Source organism: Thermobia domestica, chromosome 12 (genome assembly GCF_964235325.1).
Source record: "Thermobia domestica chromosome 12, izTheDome1.hap1.1, whole genome shotgun sequence".
Taxonomy (NCBI): Eukaryota; Metazoa; Arthropoda; class Insecta; order Zygentoma; family Lepismatidae; genus Thermobia; species Thermobia domestica.
In genome coordinates this window covers 129,762,211-129,780,218 of record NC_137465.1, presented here as the reverse complement: position 1 = coordinate 129,780,218, position 18,008 = coordinate 129,762,211, and the positions used below count along the sequence as shown (strand labels likewise).

General features: G+C 34.6%; 1 protein-coding gene across 2 annotated transcripts in view; it reads right to left on the bottom strand.

The window, feature by feature from the left end:
• Nucleotides 1-3,471: 3,471 nt before the first annotated feature.
• Snx27 (sorting nexin 27) overlaps nt 3,472-18,008 on the bottom strand; it is a 157,400-nt gene continuing 142,863 nt past the window's right edge. For both annotated transcript variants that reach the window (XM_081734099.1, XM_081734100.1), the window contains exon 11: nt 3,472-14,455. In XM_081734099.1, coding sequence (XP_081590225.1) covers nt 14,387-14,455 — 69 coding nt within the window. In that variant the 3' untranslated portion in view covers nt 3,472-14,386. The remainder of the gene's footprint in view (nt 14,456-18,008) is intronic.

The window sequence follows — 18,008 nt, the reverse complement described above, 5'->3', positions numbered from 1 at the left end:
ACATCGCGCCAAAGGATTCCGTGTTCACTGCTATCAAGGCTTATCGTTTGCCTACTTAGGACCGATCATAAAGTCAGAGTATACCTCAAAATTCGGTTGATGTCATGTCGGGGAATTTCACCCTGCATGGAATATTCTGTACACCTATTGAACATTAATGAAATATGCCTTTTTGGATTGCGTATGCGACTTCCTTTACGCTAAGGACCACCATCCACAGTTTCTCGAATTCGAAATAGGGCCTGTTGAAATTTGGCTTTTGAGCGATTTTGAACAGCCCTAGCTCTGAAACTATGCACCTTTCCCCACAGGTCCATATGAACTTATCTTATTTTGATGTGAGAAATCACCTCTTACAGTTTGTATACCGACAAACTGTCAATGAACTATATATATTCGTCAATAATGAAAACCATTTCTATTAGAGAGTTTATATTGCCATCTATTTGTATCCATTTTACTTATTCCAGGCTAAACTGTAACATAAATTATTCCATGGTTCTTCTGTATATAATAGTAAAACTGGGTTATTTAATTAATAGGTAATTAATTCTATAATTTATTTTTCATATGGTTGCCTATAATTTGAATTACGGATTAGAGGATTGTGAAACTTTACAGATTCATAGCAGGCTGCATATCAAGGATGAAACTGATGTTAGTAATGTTACAACTTCCGGGAGGGAGCACATAAGCGGCGAATGAGCATCGAAGTAGCGAACTTGCAACTACAGTAACGGATGGAAACAGGGAAGAGTGCTACGTTGATTAGGGAGAACAATCATGTGACCGAACAAGAGTTACGTGAGTTGTTTGGTTGAGGAAATAATTAAATGGAAACATTATTCTGAGTTGGGATACAGAAAAACAAATGTAAAATGTACGACGGGACACCCCTCGAACTATGTGACGAGAATGGACACGTGGAAAAATCGGTTGAAATGTTTTGAGATGGAAGGGAATGCATTTTCCAGGAATATTATGATTACCGGGGATTTAACCTGGGTCTTCTTTCATGACTTAGAAATCAAGAGACGGAATGGCACCTGTCTCTTTCACTTAAATACAAAAAAATGAGAAAAAAATATGAGAGGGTAACTATATTTTAGGACGAAGAGGCCATCATCTGTATGATTTCATGGCCAGGAAAATAATGAACAGCGCTCGGTACGATGATGATTTAAAAATTAAAAATATGTTGAGGGAGGCTATTATGAAAAAGAGCGCACTCTAATGGATGGTATTATTCTGTATTACAATAACGGAAACGCCACAAGTCATTGCAAAAATGTACGTTAGTAATGCCCAAAACATCTTCCTAGCTCTGTTTCAGTGCCATCTTATTTCCACTTGTTTGCCACTCTAAAAAACAACATTCGTGGACAGCATTTCCAGGACGTGAAAAACATCAAAATCACTGTGAAACTCCGATTATATATATATCTCAAGAAAGGATTTTTGTAGCAGAAATCTATTGAAAGCAAAGGACAATATTTTGAATAGCCTTGAAGAATTGGGTAGCACAGTAGGCTTTGCTTTCACGATGACCTTCGTAATCGCCTGCAAACTGAAAAATATAGTCTCAGTGATAATAGTATGAATTCCAAACATCTAACGCTCAAGCTGTTTCACAATGACTAAAGCCAATTGTTTAAATTTCAGGACTATATGTGGAGTATGCTAGGCAAACAGTGACGCCGCAAACTGTACATTCCACAAAATACAACAGCATTGCAGGTTTTATAACGAAGTACATAATAAAATACCATTATATATATAACAATGCATATTTATTTGACATAATTTTATAATATATATATTTATTTATATGTATATACATAAAACTTTCAATAATATACAAATTATGTACAGTAGCCCAATGACTATCATTTGTATAAGATATAGTGTTTGAAAATCATACACATATATATATATTTACTTATTTATATCTGTCCAACACAGAGGAAATAAACATGGTTGCCCAATACGTTGTGCACTTTCTAAGCAGTAGCAGAAGCAGCAGCATCAACATTAGAAAAACAATTTCAGTCTCTAATGGAAATAAAGGAGGAAGCTACACAAATACTCAAAGTATCTCTGAATTATTACATATTTAAAAAACAGTATTCAGCGGTCTGCTGCTTACTTTTACGTTCACTCAAAAATTACAGAATGTTTTTTCAACTGATCTGCGTAACTTTCTAACATGTGTAAGATATTTAGTAAATTACTTTGTAGAGATGTTTCCAATATTCAGAAGTAGGCTAATGATTTAATTACGTCATCATACGCTTTGCCTAACTAACTAATTGAAAATACATGACTTCGCAAATTATTTTCATAAATAATATTTGCTAGTTGAAGAAAACTGATACATAAATTGTTGACATGCAAGTATTTAACACACACACACAAAACATGATTCACAATATAGAATAATGCATTCAATAGCATAATCCATCGTCTTTAATTAAAATATATCTATATATTTTTGTTCTCATTTAGACAAAGATATCTCTGTGGACGCGAGACAAAAGCTAATAAGTCATATTTAGCCAAAAATAATTTGTATATCAATTGGTTTCGCATCGGGGCAAAATGTGGTCAAATAATCTGAAAATTATCGACAATCTTTATCGATGACTTCATGAAATAATGACGTTGATATAATACATTTTGTATCAAGATGGACAACAAGATTCAGAACCAACTGATATACAAATGCTGCTGGCTAAATGTGACGTATCAGCATTTGCCTTGCGGCCATTTTGCAATGATCACATTTAAAATCACGTTTTGTCACTACAATCATTTATAATCATTGAAATGGTTTCGATCCTGCTTTCTTTAACCTTACTTTTGGGAGAACTTACACGAATCAAGCACGAAACTTGATAAAACGTACAATTACCAAAATTAGTTAAATTCTGTCCGAAGGTAGGAAATACGACCCGCCTTCATTTAAAAGGTTGACAGTTTTATCCTTTAAGAAAATGGTCATAACAGATATGCACCTGGCTTCACTCGCAAGTCTTTACGCACTACTAATCATTACAAAACATGAAGTTTTAGATTCGAGAAACCAACACAAAAGAGCCGAAATTATAAATGGTTAAAAAATCAGTATGAAACTTAACCGATTTCAGCTTCTTTCATTACTGAATGCGTTATTAAAAAGTATTACGTGTATACACAGTGCAATAAAATAAAACAAATTCATGTGTAAATATTAAGTAGTCACCGTCAGAGTTACCGGTACACTAACTAACCCTATCACAAAATTAAGTGAACACGGCGAAGGTATTAAATATATTTATCCTCGAAAAAATGCTCGTTTATGTTGATTCATGAACTTATTTGTTGACCCACTTTTGCATCTTTTATCCATTTCTTGCAGGATAATAAAAGATTAATACAAATAAACTACCATGAAATAATTGGCAGAATGGCGCAAATATTATATTTTAATTATATATATATATATATATATATATATATATATATGTGTGTGTGTGTGTGTGTGTGTGTGTAGCGCCCAAAGAATACCATACCTCCCTTGTCCACTTAAAAGTATAATGAAAGTGCTTTTTTTAAAATATTGTAGTGAACCTTTTTCAGTATGTAATTGAGTTGTCTTTGTCTTCTGCGTTAGTTCGTCACTCTCTTTCGTATATATAACTGGACATTTCGTATTTAATATTTAACCTATCTTATGCCGTAGTAAAAATTCGAATTCAGGATCCTAATCAAGTACTTTCTTCATTGGATCAGTCAACGTCATACTACTTGTAATACGAAGTTTTAATTACTATTATTTTCCAAGAGAAGTATTAGTCAAACATTCAAGGACTGCAGATTACGGAGTGGAAAGTTCTATTATGTTTATTTATGTATGTTTATAAAATGTGAACACTTACAATTGCAAGAACTTGTAGCACATGTGATGATCGCTTCCTTATCACTTTATACAACACAATATACTTAGCATACACTGAAATTCCGATAAAAGTTCGAACTCCTCGTGGTCATTGCTACTTTATTACCGTGATATCCATAGTATTAACAGCACAATGTGATCTGAATCTACTGCCAGAGTTTCACTCCGGCACATAAAGCTTAAAGCAAAGTAAAAACTTAAACAGTGCTTCGCGAACAAGTGCTTCACTATCACTTCGAACGATTAAGCCGCCTGGTAGCCCTATCCTCAATCTCACTGACTATGCTCTGGGCCCAAATTGAAGACTAATGTTTGTTATATGTGACACACTTACAGTGCTTCAATGAAACGTGTCCTCACAGCGAATAGCCACAGTAACTGTAGACCTATATAGCTGCGTGAGGTGAACAATTTGAAGTATACTAAAACTAATAAATGTATGTATGTTTCAGTTGCCTCTGAGACCTATTGTGCGAACAATCTTTTGAAAAAAAAAAAAGTAATTAAAAGATAAAATTACTAATAATAAATAAAATCAGTAAAGTACGTGAACTAAGATGATTCCAGTTCTTCTTCCGTGATAATCAAAACTAGAAATCGACCGTTCTAATAGATCATTCATCTCTTTATAATTGAGTAATCAGTGTGATGTATACAACTAGTAATACGAGGAAACTTAGCTGAAAGACAACAATGGAGCGCTAAGCCGTCTGAGCCGGGATTTCATCTATTTGTATTAACAGTTCGAATTACGTTAAAAATACCTAATAATTCGAAAATTACGTTATGTAATGTCTGGTGTAATAAATTACACATAATTTGTCATCACAGCAGACGGCAGCCTTCTACCACCTGGCCCGTTTATTCCTTTTAATAGAAAATCAATGCCTGGTATTTTACCAACTATGTTAGCAGTTATAGCCATATAGTATTATTCTGCCTACGCAATCTGTTTATGAAACAATCAGAATCTAAACCAGGTTAATTTACGGGTTATGCTCTCCGAAAGGATTGAATATATTGATCCCTTTAGCCTTCATTCTCGATTATACTTAATGAAATTTTGTATTGGTTCTGAAGTCAGGTTGTAGAATGGATATCTTGGAAATTTTAGTTCACTTGCTTATTTTGCAGATCGTTTATTTTCGTTTCTTAAAGAAATATTGAATGTAGTCTAGCGTAGGCACAGTCAACGCGCATGAACCCGGAATTGATCCTCGTGAAGCCACGTTTCGTAGTTTCTTTTCTGCCCGTCTTTAATTCTAAAGACAAATTATTTTGTCAACATAAACAAAAATGATCATTGAACTGCTCCACTACCATAGGTTCTCACCCACTTTCTCCAAATCTATTTATGTGGCCTTGCGTAGAGTAGTCGCTAACGCTCTCGTCTTCGGTGCGAGCGGCACGGGTTCGATTCCCGGTGGAGGCACTCGGTCAAAAAAGTGTGAAAAGCTTTTTTAGACCAGCCATCTTGAATGAGGTTTTCCTTATTCACACCAGGCAAATGCCGGGGTGGTACCTAACTTATAGGTCCAAGGTCGCTCCCTTCCTTTCCCAATCCTTTCTTCCTTCGCTTTCCCCGGATAGTGTGCTCGCCGAGGGACGTCACACCTCATACGGGTTAAATGGACATAGATGCCGAAAGCCCAGAAATCTAAATCCTAATCCAAATCCATTCACATTTATTAATTAATATTTTTTTACACTGATATTCCAATATTGCCAATGTAATGAATGGGAGTGCTGGATTCATGTTTTAGCTCAAGCTCAGGCGTTTTCAATTAAAATAAAGGGAGATGATTTGGTAGTTTGGATGTGAGTTAAAACTTGAAGGAAGGTTCTAACTCCCCACATAACACATTCTGTGCCAGGTCTGTTTTTAGTAATTCTTTCTGAAATAGATCAAAACAGAAAACGAAATTGATATCAAGAACGAAAGTGTCCGTAAGAAAACTGTATCAAACATTGCATTCACTCTGCAGTCTGTAACAGTGCACTGAACTTATTAGCTAAGTATTTGAAATCGAGTAAAGCAAATATATTTGCATACAATTGTACACAATAGATCTTTTAGAGTGTATAAAGCGTATTGAATATGTAGGCTTTATTCTGTATATGCTATTAATAATGTATGAGCGACCATGTTATTTGATCAAGTATACTACTAGAAAATATAGATCGAAAGAAGAAAACGATACCACCTTCATACGATATTTGGATACCGGTACCGTTAATGACACGTCCACTGTATACCCCAAAAGTCACTACGATAATTTGGTCCAGTTTAATTGAGATGATAATGCATGAAATATATGGCATATATAAAAAAACAGGTACTGAACAGAGTAGCAATTGTGTTCCGATTTAAGTGAAATGTTCAGTTTAATGTCCTGCTGTTTTGTCCTGTAGGTTAAAGGAGACAGAAACCAAACGCAAGTGACTGATAATAAAAGAATTAATGGAATGAACACAATATGAGAAAGTCCCCTTTAAATAAAAGGTACAGACGGTTCCAAGGACCCTTCAAACCAATGTCATAATTTCATTATACTATAGCTGGAAGAAAGGGATCCCGAAGCGAGATTACAAAATTTATTACTCACGAAAAAAAAAAAAATTAAAACAATCTCACACTAGACAAATACACTACATGCGTTCACCCTAAACATTCACCAAATAGTGAGGGAAAAAAAAAAAAAGGAACGTGAAAGAGCCAACAAACAACTGTGATGCGTTCAAGTAGGCGTCAGGTCGGAATACAGGGTTATGCTTCGAGATTCCTTTGTTCCGATGACACTGCAAAGGGCTATTGTTAATTGCTATACGATTCAGACGAATACCTATAATAAGCGTAAAACAAAATCCAAATGATCACTACTAGAATGAGTTACATTAAATTTACTTTATACACTCACGATTAACATCAATATATTTAATCGAATCTTATTTCTCTCAAATTTAAAAGAAAAATTTTTAAGCAACGGACAGAAAAATACAAATGATAGCAAAAGAACAAAATTAATCTAAATGCACCAAATTAGGTATTTTAGGTAGGGTATTTTAATTCCTATTATGAACAGTTCTAATTAAGTCAATGACTCATTACACAGGATATTAACTAATATATCAACTGGACAGAACGTCACTGAAAAATTACATTATTAAACTGAATTCTTTGTAGATATATAGTTTTTGTTACCTCTTCTAGATAGTTTACTTCAGATATTTGTTTACAAAGTGAATTAAATTACATATCAATATTCGGGGCCCACAATACAGATTTGTTGAAAGAAAATTAAAGCTCCTTCTCCCAACATTTCTGTACTATTATCTGTTGATATAAATAAATAAAACTTTTAGACATCTGTAGTAGTAAACCCTCCAACACAAAACCTTCGGATGTTAATTTTAAAGGTTAAAATAACACTCAATGTGAATTTTTCAAAGCTCTATACCTATACCAAACATCAATACAAACGTGAAATAACATCAAGAAGAAAATAATAATGCAGATGTAAAGATTCATACAAGGTTATTAAATACGTACAGCTGTCACATAATTTTAAATGATGACACAGCCTGCTCCATAAACTTACTTGCTTTTCCAACAGCTTGGAAACTAACGCTAGCCAGCTTCGAACCACTCAAAGAATTCGTTGTTTGAAAAAAGCAACTACAAATGCTGTAACAGTTCAATGAATAAAGAAAATTAAGAATTTTAATTTCACTGACGAAAATCATTTTTCGAGTCGATTGTACAAACTGTCTATTTTCTTAAAAGAGTATTAGAAGAAATCTGCTGTCTCATTTGATAACTAATTCCCATTTAATTTCCTAGGATTAGTAATACAACTATGTAGGGATGGATATATATTACCCGTTCAGCCGATATCCGTTATCCGAATATTTTGGCCGTCTCTGGACCACAGAAAGCCATGCATCTAGATCACCCTATCATTCCCAATAACTTTAAATGTAGCAGAATTGAATTCAGCAGAAAAAAAAACTAATATTCTTATGATACCAGAAATATATAGTATTAAATATATATGTTTGTAAAATTGTTACGCCGCAACTATTCTATTTGACCTCACAGCGAACGAAAAAAGAAAAAAACTAGATATGGTACCATTCAGATGTTCTAAATATACTACAATTTACCACGAATTAAAAAAAAATCTTAAATCCCTCACACTCACATATACCTATAAGTAATGGTTATGGAATGATTGTCAGTGTACATGGAACATAAAAAATTACTAATAGGAAACAACATTCTATTTGTTTCTTATACTATTATCGAGTTACTAAAAGGTGGCCTCTGACAGATAGCTACACATGTTGTAAACAAAATGAGAGGGAGGATTGTTCGCCAATCACAGCAGTATTCTTTCACGCTGTTATTAGGCAACGAAGGTCATGGAACGCCCTGTTGCCGGTAGTTGAGACGACTTGTTAAACGTCTTAAGTTTGTCGCCAGAGCTGTTGTCTCTGTTGCGGAGACACTGGCAACAGCGCTTCCAATACTCCACGTGCTCTACCGAACTGTCAGAAGCCACCTTTCCTTGCGCACACAGTATTTTGATATTAAGAATCAGTATAGGCAAGATGACTAAGCAAATTATACTCGATAGTTTATAGCTAAATATACAGTAAATAATAATAATAATCAAAAATGCAATCAAATTTGGCAAGACACATCTAAAAGGCAGAAAGTGTGAAACATTCACATTTTTTTATGTGGAGTGACTAAGTAAATTACCAAAACCGAGAGGGGATAGTTCAAGAAACAGTAACTTTATATAGTTTATTTTAATCTTGTATTTTGCAGTAAAAGCAGAATAATAAAATACTGCATCTTCCAATACAAATTACAACTTCTTACCATTATAATATAAACACTGAAAAAAATCTAAAAATAAAAATTACAGATGCTCGTTGCTTTGTAATTTACTCTTTTTAGTAGGACTGAGGCTATAAGACAGAATCTATATTGATGGTATCGGAACCACATATGAAACAAGTGCGTCGTAGCCAGAATGTCGTACTAAAAACAGATTTTGCGGTACTTGAAAATTTCCCATGAAATACAGAAGGTTTTATTAGATCTATCTTGAAAACAACACAATTCACTTAAAGTCCACGTACGTTAATGGAAGCAAATAACTCTAGAAATTTTCGTTAATTTTATTTCCGCGGCACGTGCAATCGGATATCTGAGGTCTAACTTGACGGCATTATGTGGTTTACCATAACGGATAGTTTCATATAGCTATGAGACACAATAAATTACTTCATTGTTGTACAAATTTCAATAATCAAATTATTGCACTACACTATTTCTACCAAATAATATAAAGTTCAAATAATTTACCAGATATTCTCTTTAATGAATCTTTACTAAACTTATAGTTTTCGGTGAGTACGTTAACAGGTTTAAACTTCGAAGAGAGTACAATGTGTCGGATAAAACTCAAACACTGGTTAACACGCCCTGTCTTTGATAGCCTCGATGTCCCATATATTTGTGAATGTAAAGACACCCTATTAACTTACATGCATTAACAATACAGATAGGTGAAAATTGACTTTAATATTTTAGTATATCAAATGAATATAACCCGCAACTGCTGCACATACTAAGTTCACCGAACAAAACTTGCATTCAATTCCATAACGTAAAATTAATTTGTAGTAATATTTCATCTAGTTACATAGTGAATGTACATCAGAATGTCGCAAAAGTTTCATATTGCTTCTATTGATCGATATTTATTTTCTTTTTTCTTTCTAAAAATGGTCACTCCACGAGTCACAGCTTTACATATACTAGTTTAATAACACATACACTTATTACATTACGCTACTACGGAAATAAAAGTTGCTATTTCAGATTTCACACTACAGATATAATTAGAGCTTAACAACAATTATATTTTTAGTAAAGTGGCAGGAATTTGCAAGTTACGTTAGAACTACATTGAGCTTCTACATATTGTATATCTTCATATGTACCTAGTATCAGGTACCATAAATTAGCAAGAGTTGAATAACACCAGGACTGAAACGAAAAATGGCAAGTTCGCACACGTACGTGTATGAAGATATGTGTAATTATGGCCAAATCTAAATCAGGAAGCAACTGAAAAACTTCATTACACTTATAATCGATAAGAAAGACAATCATAGAAAGCTATTTAAAAGCTGCACTAGAGACACTTGATACATCGAAGCAATTGATAAATACTTAAAAAGAACAAAAAGCTTAAAATTTTCGAACAAACGACATGACCCAGTATTGTTATATGGTATAAGAGATTAACTCTCATTATTGTAACAGCAATTCGGGGGCTCATATGAATGCTTATTCACTAATGTTTCTGCATAGAAACTATTATGTCATTCAACAATCATCGTATGTTATATTTCACTTCATTAAATTGGTTAAGTAGGCATAGCTGCAAAAAGAACTAGAGAATTTTTGTGATGAGTAATAACAACATAATTTGCACATCGTGTATCACTTTGTGATTTTTCAAAATAGTTTCACTTCAACACTACTATAGAATGTGTTGCATTGTAATAAAACAATTTCGAATGCGATTAGTACTGTCAATATGATATAATGAGGTATATGCTTTATTTTTTATCCAGCATCAAATCAATAGGATTTTCGTGTTAAAATCAATTGCCTTATGTTCAGTCGAACATATATTCTTCGATTTCCACCGACTTTATCTTTCGAATCTACACGATGTTTCAAAACAACACCGACAACGTTAAAGAGGTGATTCCTAACACCAAGATAAGAAAAAAGTATAAATCAACTTAGATACTCAAATGCTTCCTTTCGGAGTTATAGGCTGCCGAAAACATGAAAAAATGAATTTTAAAGGTCCATAGTTCCAATACTATGGGACCTACCGTAGTCGGGTCAAGACTTCACTTAGGAATTAATACGTGCCCTATCCAAATATCGAGGTTTCAGAATCCTGCGGTACTTCTGCAACAATTTTTATAGAGGTAGTGGTGAGTACTTCAAATTATATGCCCGTAGCCAAACTCCCTCTATAAAAATTGTTGCATGAGTACCGCAGGATTCTGAAACATGTATATTTGGATAGCGCACATATTAGTTTCTAAATGAAATCTTGACCGGACTACGGTAGATCCCATAATTTTGGAGTTATGTACTTTCAAAGCTCATTTTTTTCTCGTTTTCGGCACCCTATAACTCCGAAAGGAAGCATTTGTGCACCCAGGTTGGTCTATACTTTTTGTCTTGGTGTCAGGAATCACCTCCCATACGTTGTCGGTGTTGTTTTGAAACACCCTGTATACAGTTTAGCTTGTTGCAGCATACTGTGCATGGGATCAACGGATTAAAATTACTTTTTTTTTTTTTTTTTTAATTATGACCAGATTGAATGATGAAACTCGAAGTGTACCAGAGTAACTTTCAGAACTGTTGTTACCCCTAAACGTCTTTCCTCATTATACACTTGTCAATGGTACGGTTTTAGACCGAAAATTTATATACCAATATTTCTCGTTACAACTGGAACTCTCACCAGTAGGTAGAATTCAAGCAGATAAATGTAACGTCTCAATCTCTTAACTTTTTACTGTAAGCCCAAGTATTGAAACATTCATCTCAAGAGTACCAGTAAAGGACATTTTAAGTAAAACTACAAAGAGTGCTGAAAAAATTTGTCAGATTTCAGACAAGAATTTTTATAAATTTGTTCAAGTTTTCGGAAGGACAGAAATATATTTCATGTAATTTACTGCTGCATAAAAATACTGCTGCCGTCGTATCGGAAGAGAATTATTGAATACATATATCAGTCCAGATCTCTAATAAATACGCGGTAAAGTAGCAGAGAACACGCACATTCACTATCGAATAATACATTAATTTCTCTTCTTACAAAATTGTGTAATGTATCTTAAGAGAACAGAACATTCAGAATAAGAACAAATGAACAATAGTAGTAGCATGAATCTTCTAATAGTTAACTGCGAAGACGTGAACCCTGAATGAAATATTCTTTCGTTTTATATTAAGGTAACTTCTTCAGGAAAGCCCAATAAATAATAAGCTTTCCGAAACTAATTTCTTAAACACAAAGTCAGCAGAAATTATAATTGCATGTCATATGCAAAGTGAATACCGTAAAACAGTTGTCTAATTTTGGTGACCAATAACCTGAATTTATTATATAGCTTAATTTTATCTTTTGGTACTTGAGCTGCAGTTTGAGATTCTAAAGCCTCTCTCTAACATTCGTAAGGTTCTGAATGAGTTAACCAAAAATTCTAACTGTACACACTTTGTCCTCTAGTTTTTTAAATTATTCTGGTTAAACCAGACGTAAAACTCAAAGATTTCATTTCATTTTCTGGTTAAACCAGAACAAAATAAAAAATGAAACAATCTCAGGAATTAGATACAACAGTTGGTCGGCCTACTTCGAGTTGCCTATGGTGCCGAGTGAAAGCCTTGAGAATCTCAAAACGTAAAATGAAGTAGTTTTTGTTAACTGTCCAGATTCAGCTAATTGCAGCCATGTCTACTTCTGTAAAATTCCACCTCAAACATTAAGTTAATCTACTTATTAAAAAAACGACTAGTCTTCAAGTAATTCAAATCAAGTGAATAATGAGCATTCGGAGCACACGCATAATATAAACAAAATGAAACCTTAGAAAAAAGATACAATAAGAACTGAAAGGGCACCTACATCTGTAAAATATTCTCGGAAATCTCGCTCACTGATTTCTTTACAATTAATACTGCACATAGTAACTTAATGTTAACTGTTTTTCACGGTAACATACACAAAGCTTTCACAACTAATATCTACAAGAACCACTCTAACGTGATATACTTCAGCAAAAGCTTTTATTAAAAACAATAGCAGCATTTGAACCATCTCTTTACAATTGTATGACAACAATCGTAATATAATGATATGTACTAGGAACGATTTCCGACTTCACCTTAGCATTGAACTAGTCTGTTCATTTAATTCACTGAATATGCTTACTGAAAATATATTTTGTCATATTCTCACCTCGAATTTCAACAACAGCAATGTCAGCATTATACTATTCTTGGTGTAACAGAGGGTGTACAAATTAACAGAACTCGTGATCTGCTTCCGTAACTATTAATTTATTAAGCGATTTCTTTAACATAATACGTAATATTTCAAGACTTCCGACATTATACACATTTTTGTATTTTTTTTTTTTTTTTTTTTTTTTAAATAAAAATATCTCTATAATTTTGTTTGAAATGTAGTATAACTTAACTAATACAAATCGAAACGAATAACCACTCTATAAACTTTTATATCTATGATACACCTGTGTACTTAAGAAGTTACTCGAAGTTCCAAGTTCCTATATCAAATAAACTTTAAATCTCGCATTATGCCGAATACTTACACATACATAAACTGTATACCAATATACATAATTTACACGGAAATAGAGTATAACTTTCAGTAACATCTTTACTCATTACAGATTTTCATCATTAACGCTTGTACGAAAAATCTTTATACAAGAATTTGTAATTAGGCCATTTCCTTCTTAAGTGCTTAGTTAACCATACCTGTCTTTATTACTTCTAAAAATGAACATTTTTTAAATGGGTGTTTCATTGCACTTTCGAATAATGCATATGCTTTCAAATTATACATTAAAAGCGGCATTTAAACACTATTCTTTTACATTGTACTAATGACAACTGTAATAAATAAACATACATACAACTTCGGAGCATACAACGTACATTCTAGTGTATCCTTTGTCCAAATTAACCACAATTATTATGCTAAACACCTTCACTATAAAAATAATAGTTCATTTTATATTTAGCAAAACTAATTTGCGAATATTTCTAAATAAGACTAACAGTACACAACTTTCGGGCACTGCTTTGTTTTCTCCATGTTACATCAAATGGCACCTAACCTAATTTTTATTTGGCTTAAAAAAAATATATATATAACAAGGAAGTTGGTGTCTACACGTATAATTATCGAACTTTTTTTTTTTTTTTTACTTAACACATTTAATTATGCATATCTGTATTACTAAACTGGAAATGAGCAAATTAAATCAAAGCATACGTCAAAATATGCTGCCTTGTTCATGTAGAAGATACTTTACTACGTCACATATTGTGGTATGGAAGAAAGAAATAAATTCTGGTGTTAGTTTTTTTTTCTTTTTTCTCGTGATCGTCATTCACACGTGACAAGACTAAAGGGATGAGCCATGGACAAATGTTGCTTCTATTTCGATGGGAATTGAGGGGAACATAACTCTGAATTATATCACAAGTGATGAGCGAAATGGTTGGATCTTCTTCACGGAGTAACGGCAGACTAAAGAGACACAGTAGGAGTGAGACATCTATCGTTTGGCAGACTGTCAATCTCCTGTGTCTGTCCATTTGTTCTCCTCTAATATCCTCTCAAAACAATCCAACATAAAGATGTACTGTAAAAGAACATTAAATATGTCAGTCATAGAATGATTACGTAAAACTTAATATAATGAAATGTATAAACAAAGATCAGAAAGAAAAAATAACACCAACTGGATAATCAAATTGATAAACCGATAGTTTGAAGTTAGATGTTTTAACATGGAGTTTTCTGAAACCATTCGATTTCATTAGAAAAAAAAGTAAACACAAAACATTATTACCGTAATATATTAAGGACTTTTAAAGCAATATCGCATTAAAGTTTGCCACATAAAAATACAGAAATCTGATTAAAGTTAAAAATTGCACAGCAAAATGACATTACTTTATAATCGTGTTTACAACCGAACAGAACTATTTTTGTGATGATAAACAATATAGCATTGTCATGAAGGGGATTTAGCCTGTTTACTAGCTCGGTGTACTTTCAGATTCTATATACACATATCACTTTATCTTCCATTCGTACGCTATTCAGGAATGATACGATTTTTGGCAATATCTCTTAGATAATTCGTACATAATTCATCATGACGTGGGCTTGGGAGAGGCATCGAAACGGATGTGTTCAGAAACTACTATGAAAACATTACAAAACGTTGCACCAATTACCTATCCACAAGCACCATCTAACGGGCGACGTGAAAATACTTTGTCACACTGGACGAGGTATATTATATTACATACAAGGGTCATCCAGAAAATAAAGACAGTTTAGTTATACAAAATAAAAAATAAAATATTTATTGGAAAAACAATAATTCTTTTACATATCTGAACTTTCTCTCATTTCTCTACATAATCACCACCTTCATTTAAACATCTGTCGTATCTGTTCACGAGCTTCAAGAATTCTCATGTTATACTCTTCTTCCGACAGTTCATTAAGCCACGTGGTCACTACACTTAAATGAAAGACCGCTCGCGCATTTCTGCCGCGCAGCTCACTTCTCTCTCTCTTTTCAGGGTCAACTAGCTTCCCTAACAGTTGTGCTCAACGCTGTGAGTAGAGGTAGCAAAAAATCGTCCTTGTGCAGCTGGGGTGGTCAAAATGAACTACGTGATTGAAAATCCCGCTGACTGTGAGGTAAGGAGTGTTATTCGATTTCTGAACGCTTTAAAGGTGAAACCGGCAGTAAGTTACCGGCAACTGAAAACTGCATGATGATAATGTAACAGACGAAAGAAATATGCAAAATGGTGTGAAATGTTCAACAACGGATGAACTAATGTGCCCTATGACACTCGACCTGGACGCCCATCACTCATCACAGTTGACCTGAAGACTGCGGCGAATAACAGAATCTTGCAAGACAGGCGCGTAACTCTACACGAACTGCATGCACATGGTACTTCCAGACATTTCTCGTACTTTCCTTTGTGAAACTGTGTCGCAACAAAATTTGTGCACGATGGGCTCTGCGGCAACTGAATTACCATCGAAACTCCAAGAATGGATTCAGCATTGACATTCTTGATACGACATCACACAGACGGAGTCGCCTTTCTTGATCGGACTGTGATTGGTTACGAGACTTAGGTGTGTTACCCCAGAGAGCAAGCGCCGATTACGTAAGTGGCATCATCCCTCGTCACACACAAAACCGAGAAAATTCAAAGAGACTCTCAATACGAAAGATCATGACAACAGTCTTTTGGGATCGTAAAGGTGTTCTTTTGGTGGATTTCATGCTAAAAGACACTATGATCAATGCAAAGCGTTATGAGACTGTACGAAAACTAAGGCGAGCATCCAAACCAGGAGGCGAGGAATGTTTTCTGGAGGAATTGTACTTCAAGACAATGCTCGCCCTCACACTGCTGCTACAACTCAAGAATTGCTGGATGGGAAGGTTTTGTCATCCAGCCTATAGTCCGGACGTTGTTCTTAGCGATTTTTACCTTTTCCCTAAGCTGAAAGAGTTTCTGGGCGATAAACGTTTTGGAAGTGCTAAAAGGTTGGAGAAGATAGTGACCACCTGGTTTAATGAACTGTCGGTAGAAGAGTATAACACGGGATTTGAGATACAATAAATGTTTAAATGAAGGTGGTAATTGTGTAAGAAGTGAGAGAAACTTTAGGTATGTAAAAGAATTGCCTTCTCCAATAAATATTGTTTTTCATTTTGTATAATAGACGGTCTTTATTTTCTGGATGACCCTCGTATATATACCTTAACGACTAACAGGCTGCATGCAATTTTCTATAGAGAACGTGGTGTTAAAGAGTACCAAATATGGTATCGTGAATTTACGGAAAGTTTCGGCATGAAATTCATGATCGATTTCTTTTACAATAGGAAGTTAAAGATACACCGTGTCGCCAAAAATGTCAAGGCGAATTCCAATATCAGACTAACGTCTTGGACCCATTTATTGCCATATTAGGCATGGATGAATTATACATTTCACTCGACAGTCCTCTTATCAACAAATAGCTGAAGAAACTGGTATCCGTGCCATTCCTTTCATCCATATTCCAATGAAATCTCCAGATGCCTCACTATGATGGACTACTGCACTCTGGTCTCATCAACCAGAACTTGGCACAGTACAAAGAAATCCCATACCACTGACGGCCTGTAGAAAGTCTGTGAAGAGAAGTGGTTGGGACTGGACAAGTCTATCCTGTATCTCAGCCTCCTCCAATAGAATCATAGGCACCGAGCGACAGAGTACAGGATAACTAAACAGTGCAATGATGATGGCGTCATGGAACTTCCTAAACGTCTCGAAATCATCACTAGAGATCGGAAACAACTTCTGTCTAACAGAATTCTGAAAATCTCTACAAAACGAGGGCCATCATGTTAATTATGAAGAAATCACTAAAAGAGAGCTGTTTGCTTCAACGGGAAAAGTAGGCCCCATCAACCAAAAAAATAAATAAATAAATAAATAAATAAATAAAATAAAAATAAAAGAGCGGATCAGTAAGCACCGCACACCATTTATATCATATATTACAGAGGTTGATTCAGTTATATTGAGCCGAATTTGAGTGTGCCTCTTACCAAGTAAATGCCGTGTTTCCACCACCTGTTGTGATCGACATGTAGGCCACCTTTACAGACTATTGCCTGGTATCCAAATTTCCATTGCAGGACACTGCGTTGCTGCTGGATCATGGGTACTGCATCCCACTCCTCTTCACAGGTCTTTCACACGCAGGAGACGGTGCGGACTCGACGATGAGACAGGTGCCGCTTGAGGAGTTCGAAAGCGCAATAATCCATTGGACTGGCACGAGGACTTTTGACACGGATATCAGAGAAGGGAATTGTGGTAGTTCCAGTTTCCTGTTCCATACGCCGATATAATTCCAGCGATGCTTTCCCCGTGTGACTGAATGCCTTGTCTTGGTGCGATTCAATCTAGTTTAAGTCTTGTTCATACAGTGCTCGGATTTCCTTCTGGTATATTTCAGTCAAGTCATGAGTCTGGTAGTACGCTGCATCGATTTTGACGTTTTGCTCCACCTTTTGGAGACGCAGTTTGCCTCTGTAAGAAAAACGACGACAATCATGAGCCCTTTTCGGAAACGGTTCTAGCTGCTCGCGTCGG